This window comes from Neopsephotus bourkii, unplaced genomic scaffold, assembly GCF_033783945.1.
Source record: "Neopsephotus bourkii isolate Nb327-2 ecotype Australia unplaced genomic scaffold, CSIRO-AGI_Nbou_v1 NB_1076, whole genome shotgun sequence".
In the NCBI taxonomy this organism is placed as follows: Eukaryota; Metazoa; Chordata; class Aves; order Psittaciformes; family Psittacidae; genus Neopsephotus; species Neopsephotus bourkii.
The window spans coordinates 256,016-265,105 of record NW_026901564.1 but is presented as its reverse complement, the minus strand read 5'-3'; the positions used below and the strand labels follow the sequence as shown (position 1 = coordinate 265,105).

General features: G+C 41.5%; 1 protein-coding gene across 1 annotated transcript; it reads right to left on the bottom strand.

Moving 5' to 3' along the window:
• Positions 1–2,086: 2,086 nt before the first annotated feature.
• F2R (coagulation factor II thrombin receptor) lies at positions 2,087–8,821 on the bottom strand. The gene is made up of 2 exons (XM_061362048.1): positions 8,506–8,821; positions 2,087–3,524 (listed from the first exon to the last, which is right to left on the bottom strand). Exons 1-2 carry the CDS (start codon positions 8,804–8,806, stop codon positions 2,329–2,331), a joined length of 1,497 nt encoding a protein of 498 aa, XP_061218032.1. The 5' UTR covers positions 8,807–8,821; the 3' UTR covers positions 2,087–2,328.
• Positions 8,822–9,090: the final 269 nt, after the last annotated feature.

The following is a 9,090-nucleotide window of genomic DNA, read 5'->3' as shown; positions in this document are numbered from 1 at the left end:
TCATAGCAGCCTTCCAGCATCTGAAGGGGGCCTATAGGGATGCTGGGGAGGGACTCTTCATTAGGGACTGTAGTGATAGGACAAGGGGTAATGGGTTAAAACTTAAACAAGGGAAGTTTAGATTGGATATAAGGAAGAAGTTCTTTACTGTGAGGGTGGCGAGGCACTGGAATGGGTTGCCCAGGGAGGCTGTGAATGCTCCATCCCTGCCAGTGTTCAAGGCAGAGTTGGACAGAGCCTTGGGTGACATGGTTTAGTGTGAGGTGTCCCTGCCCATGGCAGTGGGGTTGGAACTTGATGATCTCAGGGTCCTTTCCAACCCTAACTATTCTATGATTCTAAGGCAAGAAGCATACTTATGTACCCTTTGACTTCAGGTTTCTGTGCTGGAATTGTGTTTCCTGTTCTTGTTTATCTTCTCATTTTTGTGCAAGCCCGTACCATCAGCAAACTCAGCTTCAGCAGTATGTGTGTAAGAGCTGGGATACTGGCTTATAGCCATGCATTAAATCTTTCTTAGTCACTCTTATTCAAGATCTTTTTTGATGCTCTTAGCCATAAGAATAAACAGCTGTGTTCACCCCTTTCATTTTTTCATCCTGCAAGGCAGGAAGAAGTTGCTCACTTGGGAATGTTCTTGAGCACACGGAGGTTACAAGTGAAACTACCCAATCACAAAGCAAAATGAAGTAAATAATCGCTGCTTGCTGAACTTTTTTCCACATACTCTCTCCCAGCATGTAGTACCACTCCTTGCAAAGCAGACTATAATGTCTTTTTTTGCCTCCTAAAAATAAAGCATTATTGTGAACCAAAATACCATGACATTAAAACAAATCCCAACTATCTAAGAGGTCTAAAAAGCAGTCTTACATCCTGTACTACAGGAGGCACAGATGTAATTTTTTTCTGCCAGCAAGAAGCAAATCTTAAAATTTTTAAGATTTTACTGAAAACTGAAACTTCCCCTAATATGAGAATGTAACTGAGTATGTCTTATTTGTGGGGGTTTAGCCTTACAAACTACATATACATATATTTTTAGCACTCGTACTTACGAAGTGGCATACCTGAGGACAAACATCTAGAGAGACTCTGGTAACGCAATACTTAATTATATTTAAGTCCATTAAAGAACAGACACAATCCGACAAGAGGTCATGGTTAGAAAGAAGTTTCTGTCACACTGTATGCAGAAAGTTTACATTTCTTATCACTTGTGCTGGACTGAAGAGAGCTTTTATCCATTGCTGCACTTCTTGGCAGATTCCTATGGCAAAACTTAAACAAATATCCTCTTAATCTGATTTCCATTTTCATGTATAGTTCTATTACCTACATGCTCATTTCCAAAACAGAATTCCTCTTACTTGGCTTTAGCATCCCTTGTAGTAAAAGAATGCTACACAGAGTGAAGTTAGCTACTGGGCTGTATACCAGACATTTCAGTAGATGTGGACACTATGTAAAATACAAAAAATTTCCAGACTTGGCAGGCACAAAGGATATTTCTGAGTCCTAAAGATGTGCATGATGATTAATCACATGCACCCAAGCACAGGTTTGCAAACTGCATAACAAGATGATGAATACAGCTTTTTCAGCATAATTTCTGGAGGCCCATTCAACATCAATTTCTTGTGAAACAAAATGTCACATTTTTTTGTTAAATTAACTGTGAAAAATACCACATTCATAGCCAAGATGCCCAGCATACACCAAAGGAAAAAGCTAATTCTAGCTGCTGAAAATTATCTTCCCTGACACATTGCACCAACTAATTGCTGGTTTTCAGTTTCCCACATTCCTAAAACTGCACAGACTCTTTTGCAGTGGAATATATAAAAGTGGGGGAAAAAAAGTGTCAGTGTCCAAAATGCGAAATAATGCTGAGATTACTCCCAAAATATTAAGAAATAGGTGAAAAAAACCCTATAGCTTAGAAAGATATTTTCACTTTCTTCAGGAAGTACTGGATAGATGGAGAGGTTCCATAAGTAAGAATTTAATCAACCTGATATAGTTAAAAATACTAAAATGGGATTTCATAAAATACCTGAAAGAAACTGACTAACAATGCAAAGGATTTGTCTGAAAAAAAAAGGTTTATTTGAAAAACACTCAACAACTATTATTAAGGAATTATGTCTATGTTAACTTATTTACATATACAATATATGTACATATACAGAGTTATAATATGAATTGTGCATTACTATAATAAATCCACAGAACTATGTATTGTACAAAAACTTTTAATATATAATGCAGTCTTTTTTTTTGTGTCTGAAATTGCCTAAAAATTAAGTATATGTAAGACATGTTTTCTCAATGAGTTGCTAGTAATTTCCTGTAGGCACTGTTGTTCACATTAGTAGAGCACGTACCCCTTCTACTAGTGGTAGACATTGACTGGGCACTGCTGTTACTGCTGTTAGGATCAAGTGTCTCTTTACAATTGAAGAGACTGAAAAGTTGTCTCTGATACTGAGAAGAAGCATAGTAGTAAATGAAGGGGTCAATGCAACAGCTAATGCTGCTGATACAAACACAGAGTAGATAGGCAAAGTAGAGATATTCTAAGCTGTTGTCATAAGAAAAATGGATATAATGAATTAATAGGAGAATATTTGTTGGTCCAAAGCAAATAACAAAAACAGAGAAAACAGCCACACACAAGAGCAAGGCACGTGTCTTCTTGTTTTGCTTTGTAACAAGAGTAGAGGAACTAAGACATCGAATGATACACACATAACAGACAGTAGAGATTATAAATGGCACTACAAAAAACACAGAAGAGAAGATGGAGAAGAAGTGGAGGTAATAGCCATGAAGCTCAGATTCTCTTAGCACATCATGGCAAGTAGTTATATTTAACTTCGGTATTTCCATTGTTTGCTCTCTAATGAGAAAAGGTATAACCCCACTTATTGCTACAAGCCATATGATGAAACAAATCAGTGAGGCACGTGTTAACGTACGCCACCCAAGAGACTGCATGGGATATACCACTGCTAAGAAGCGATCGAAGCTTATGCTTGTCATAAGCATTACTGAACAGTACATATTACAGTAGAAGGCAGCAGTGATGAAACGGCACATTTCGGGTCCAAAAGCCCAGTCATTTCCAGAAAAGTGATAAGCAATCTTAAAAGGAAGCACGCTTACAAACAGGACATCTGCAAGCGCCAAATTCAACATGTATATCACAGCTGGCTTTTCAATTTTCATTTTTTTCAGAAACACAAGTATTGCTGTAACGTTCAGGGGGAGACTCAGCACAAGCACTATGGTGTAAACTGATGGAACAAAGCGTGTCAGCCATGGACTGGTGAGGTATCTTGCTGTTTGCACTGACACTATTCGCTGGTCATGTATGAATGATCTAGTATGGTTGGTGTCTCCTGATCCAGCTTCAAAGTCATTTTCAGTATCACCTCCAGTAGGTATGCGGTCATCCTGGTGACTTGCAATGGAGATTATAAAACTTCTGACCTGTAGTATGCTGCTGTTATACAGGGAGGCTGAAAAACGAGAAATTATTAAGATAAATTAGCAAATACTTACATCCTATGGGGAAACAAAAACATCTTTCAAAAAAGGAAAGCTAAGGTATATTAGCAACACAAAACAATGAGGTTAATTCCTGATTCGAAGTGCATACTGCCCACATATGTTAGTCCTTTTTATTTTAAATTTTGTTACAAGTTTGGGTAAGATGTCCTCCTTTGCCTCCTGGCTCTTTGCCTGGAAGCTTTTATGGGAGGGACACTACCTATCAAGTACTGGATATTTCTGTGGGCTCTGGAGACATCTTACTCAACATGACAGCCCATAAAGACAGGTGGCAGACATCATGCAGTTTTCAATGCAGATGAGGTTCAACCTTTTTCTTGTACAAAGACTGCATTGAAACACTTCCCCAGTTCTACTTAACCTACCCCACAGCACATACCAGTGTGCCGTCAGAGCACTTTTGAAACCTGCCACTAGTGTTCCCTTTACAGCACGGTCTTTGCAGCATAGTGGTTGGCTGAGTCTGAGAAAAGAAAGGTGTCAGGACAGGGTATCTCTGCTTTCTGAATGTAGCTGTAACGGGTTAGGAATTTGGCATTACAAAACGTTGAATGTGTGGTGTGGGTTTATTTCTGGGGAAAAAAAAAAAAGGACAAAAATACCCAATCAACCAACAGCAAAAAAAAAACAACAACAACAACAAAAAAAAAAACCAACAAAAAAAAAACCAAAAAAACCCAAACAAACAAACAAAAAAAAAAAAACAAACCAAAACCCACCAAAAAACCCCAATCAATCAAAAGATCTACTTTGGACATTGTTTCAGAAAAGTGGTTTGCATGGAGTCTTATTTTGGAAGACAGTTGTTTTTCACCTCAGCTTAATCTAGTTAGGCAAAGAATAATTCAAACATATTATGGGCAGACAGAAGTGAGAGAGTTACTACTATTTAATCACTCATGTGCGTAGCTGTGCAACTGATCCTTTGTTGAATCCTAGACAACTAAAACAAAAATGAAGGTGTGTTAGCTTAAATCAGTGAGCTGAAAGTACATCCGCATGATTCACCTAACACACTTGTTACAAGCAATTGTTTTTTCTACAGTAATTCAAACACTTTTTAATGCAGATGAGAACAAATGCATCTGAAAGAGGCAGAAGGCAAACGAGGAGTGGCTGCAGGTTTAAGCAGGTAGTTACCTCTGTCTGAGTGCAGGCTGTGTGGGAAGGGCCCAGCCCAGCTTGAGTTTTGGTGAAATTCAAACTTGAACGTGGGGTGATGAGTAGTAGGGAAATTTGGGGATTTTTTACAGCTCCTGTGCTGTACCTATCATGTTGTGTCACAGCAGCATTCAGGGGCAGAGGGGACAAAAGAGGGGAATTGTCTGAGATAATGGTTTTTCTATGCAACATGACTAGATTGCAAACACTGCAGGCCAGAAAAGGATGTTGGATGAGAATTTCAGCCCAGATGCCTGTTGCATAGACTGCAGTAGGAACAATTTAGTACTTTTCCTGAAACACAAATGCACAGAAGTATGGTGAAATTCAGTATTTGCACAGAAGGGCACTAAATCAATTTATACAAGGGGGTATTCTGCTGTCTAAAAAGGAACACTAGTAAAATGTAAAACTATAGATCCTTTATCTTTAATCTTACTTCAAAAATTTAGTCCAAGCAGGCAGATGGCTCAGGGAATCAGCTCCCACATTGGCAGTTCAGGTTCAGCACAAGCTCTATTTTACTGTCAAGATTATCTGTGCATGATGTGGTAATAGAGGTGCTTCCAGCAAGCACTTCTCATATCCCCATGTGTACCTGAACTTTGAACCAATCAGCATCACTGAGCCTTCACGATTGAGGTTAAGAAACTTAATGTGAAAGTCCTTGGTGGTAACCTGACCCACTTCTCGTCAGTGACTCCTAACTTAGAACAGTATGACAATATGCTAAAGGAAAAAAATGATTGGGCTAGTTCCCCTTTATTGACTACTGACCTCTGTCTTAACTATTGCTTATAATTACTTTAACATTGATAATAATTGTAACTATATCCTGAATTCTCAGAGCTACCTTATTTACAACTTTTTTAGATGAAAGGATTTAGAGTCTGCATTACTCAATATCAAACTTTTCTGTAAGTACAACCCTATTACAACAGTTCAGGACAAAAAAAAAAAAGTTAGTTTAGCTGAAATTATCTGGTTTAACTTAGTGAAAACTATGTGTTATTTGTAGAAGCAGACTTCCTAAGTTCAGAGTTGAACTCAACCTTGATGCTGTTAACAGCACCTCCATGCTGTGTCCCTTGCTCACTCCATGTCTCCACCTTGAACTTCGATGACATGAAGTACTACTTGGAAGCCATCTCTATGGAAAAACGCAACAAGACCTCAAACTTGCTATTTTTTTGCCACTTCATACTACAGAGAGTGGGAATTTAAACTTGCTTGATGAAATTCAATTTCATTTTAATTTAAAAGACTGGTAGTCACAGATCAGTTCTTTTTCTTTGCAAAGCTGCTGTTTGTATGACACAGCATCTGAGTATTAGAAAAAATACCAGTGCAATTCATGCTTTTTGAAATGGAAGATGGTTACTGCCCTGAGGTTCTGAATTCCTTTTGTGTTAGTGTTTATTTGAAAAAGCTGATGATCAGAGATATATACACAGAAAGGAAGAGAGTGAAATGGTATCATATTACTTAAAAAGATACTAGTGAATATTGACAGTAAACATTAAGGTCAGTAATGGGAAACAAGCATTACCTGTAAGCTGGGATAGTACGAAGCAGCCAATACAGTAGCTCTACAGGAAAGATTTTAAAACTACTCTGACATAGCCACAACTACACCAGAATCTGTCAGATGTTCTTCTCTAGCTGTTTTAAAGCTGTAGATAACCATTTGTCTACAACACACTTCACTACAGCTTAAGTAATTTTTGATAAAACAAATCATCTGTTAGAAAAGCAGAGGTAAAGCTTGTATAATGATCATAAATATTCAGACAGTCATCCTGTTTTTGCTGGCTGTCATCCACTCCTTTTGGAAGAGGTCAAACCTGGTAGATTACAATTTTTATGCGTAACAGTACTCTCATGGCTGGTATGACAGAGTAAACAGCTCTATCTACTTGTAAGCTATAAAGAAGTACAAATGAATAGGACAAAGAAACTAAGAAAGAAAGAAAGGGATAAAGCATCGAGGTTTTATCCTCATGGTGTGCAGTCAGGACACTGAACAATACCAATGGAGTCTTTTCTTTGCTTCCAGTAGGGACTTTGAAAGGCAGAAATTACATAGAACAATACTCAGATTGCCTGACCTTTTCTTTTACTGCCTGTGGTCTTTGCACTGATTCTCTATCAAACATACAGAGAAAAGATGTAGAAAGCTGAGTAAGTCTGGATTGTTTAACAATCTATACTGTGCTGTTTTCCATTGAGTATTATGTATTGTTTATCTCACAATCAGCTTATGCATATTCTGCTTACCCTGAGAGACACTGCCTTTTTTTCTTTTATACAGACCTATGTCATAAATTTCTGTCTATTTTCACATGCAAGTTGCTACTGCACATACTGTTCTGGGAAAGGAGAAGTAGAGAACAAAAAATATAATGGCTCCAACCAACCATAAAAAGCATTCTTGAGCTCCAGAAGAAAAATGTCAAAGTATTTCTGTAGAGTCACAAATCTGGACAGGATGTTTACACACCAGCAGTGTTCATATCCCAAGGGATATCTTTGTGAGGTGGAAAACTAAAATGTAGGCTCCTACTCAAAACCAATTCAGTATGTGCTCCTAGACAACAATTAATATAATTTCTGGGTATTACTGCTGACAACTGCACCCATACCGCTGTCTTGTAACAAAAAGTTGGTTTCTCTTGTCTCTCCTATGTATAATGTGATAGTGATAAGCATTTGGAATCTGAATTACTCACTGGCCCATAAATCAGTTACTCGCAAGCAGAATGTGAATTGCATGCCAGGTATATTTATAAACAAGGTAAATCACAACTTTGTAGGGCAGTTAACAATTATTTGCTTTTATAAAAAGATACACTGGATGTCTTAAAAAAAAAATCTTCTTTAGCCCACACCTCTGTTCATACAGAATTTGTTACTGTATTACACAAGTAATGTAACAATTTGAACATGTTTTCCTGAAGTGTTGTTTTCTTGCAATCCTAGACGGATCCAGGGTCTCACCAGTTAGAGCACTGTTGTTGCCATTAGCTCTATTTCTAACGGCGCATCAACGAACGTCACCTGCCTGGGGTGGATGCTCTGAACTACTTTTTGCTGGTGGATCTTACAAACTTTGTGTTACCTACAAATTCAGCTGGCAGCGCATCTCCTGAAGTTGTGAACGAAAGGCAATGCCATTGTTTTGAGGAAGTCCACCAGCACGTCCCACCAGGCTGGTCACTTCTTTCCATCGTAACTTGGTATGAGCCATGGGACAACTGTAAACCGTTCTTCACCATCAGTAACCTTATCCGTAGCACTGCGTTTTTCACAGATCTATGTATTTTAGATCTGTGACATGTCTTTTATTCAAAATACACTTCTCAAAAAGCATTCGCCTCACTTTGCTTTACTCAGGGCAACTTCGTATTTCAGCCTGTTCCCCCGCCGCCGCTGTGAGAACTAAGCTAGCGCACCGTTCCACAGCGCCGAAGCAAGACCGTTCCTAAGTACCAATTAAACCTTCAAAGCGGGAGACCCCTGACCAGGCCAGGGATGCCGTGCGTTTCGTCTATTTCCCTCTGCCAAGCCGCGCGGCCCCGGCCCCGCTGCCAAGGCAAACGCCACCCGCTCGGGCTCCTCGCTCTGCTCCCGCTTCTCGGGGCCCCCCACCTGGAACTGGAGGGTTCTGGCCCGCAGTGGGGGGCGCGGCGGCCTGACTCGGTCCTCCCCGGCCCTCCCCCGCCCTCCGGCACGTTCACCGGTAGCTCCCCGCGTGAGGCGGCGACTCACCGCGGCTGGCGGCGGCGGCGGCGGGCGGGCAGCACAGGACGGCCAGCGCGCAGAGCAGAGCGGGCAGGGCCCGCGGCCCCATGGCCACGGGGTTCGGGGGGGACCGGGCTGCGAGGATCTCCCTCCGTCTGTCCGTCCAGCGCAGGAAGACGCGAGCGCAGCCGATGCGCGGCGGGTAGCAGCCGGCAGGAGGCTGGGGCTGGTGAAGAGCCGCCCCGGAGCGGCCGGGCCTCCCTCGGGCGGCAGGGGAGGAGGGAGCACCTTCCTGCCGCTCCGCGCCGCGCCGGCAGAGGGGGCGCATCGCGCCGCACCCGAACCGCCCATCGTGGAGCAGGAGGAGAGTCGGGCCCCGGGACACCGGGAGGGAAGGGCAGAGCCCGCCGCCCCCTGTGCTGCAGCGGGGAGCGGCGGCACCCAGCGGAGAAACGGGAAGGGACCGTGCGGCCTGGCTGGGTGAGGGGGCAGAAGGAGCGGAACAGGGGATGTGCTTAAGGAGCTGTTCTAAACCAAGTTTGCCAGGTTCTGTTTGTGCAGTCCCACAGGGTTACAGTTACAGGGCCAGCTGAAGTATCATTACTCTTGATT

Excerpts from the sequence above, each read along its gene's own strand:
- F2R (XM_061362048.1), bottom strand. The coding sequence starts at position 8,806 with ATGCGCCCCCTCTGCCGGCGCGGCGCGGAGCGGCAGGAAGGTGCTCCC. Across the intron at positions 3,525-8,505 it reads CGCCGCCGCCGCCAGCCGCG|CCTCCCTGTATAACAGCAGC; the intron begins GTGAGTCGCCGC and ends CTCGTTTTTCAG.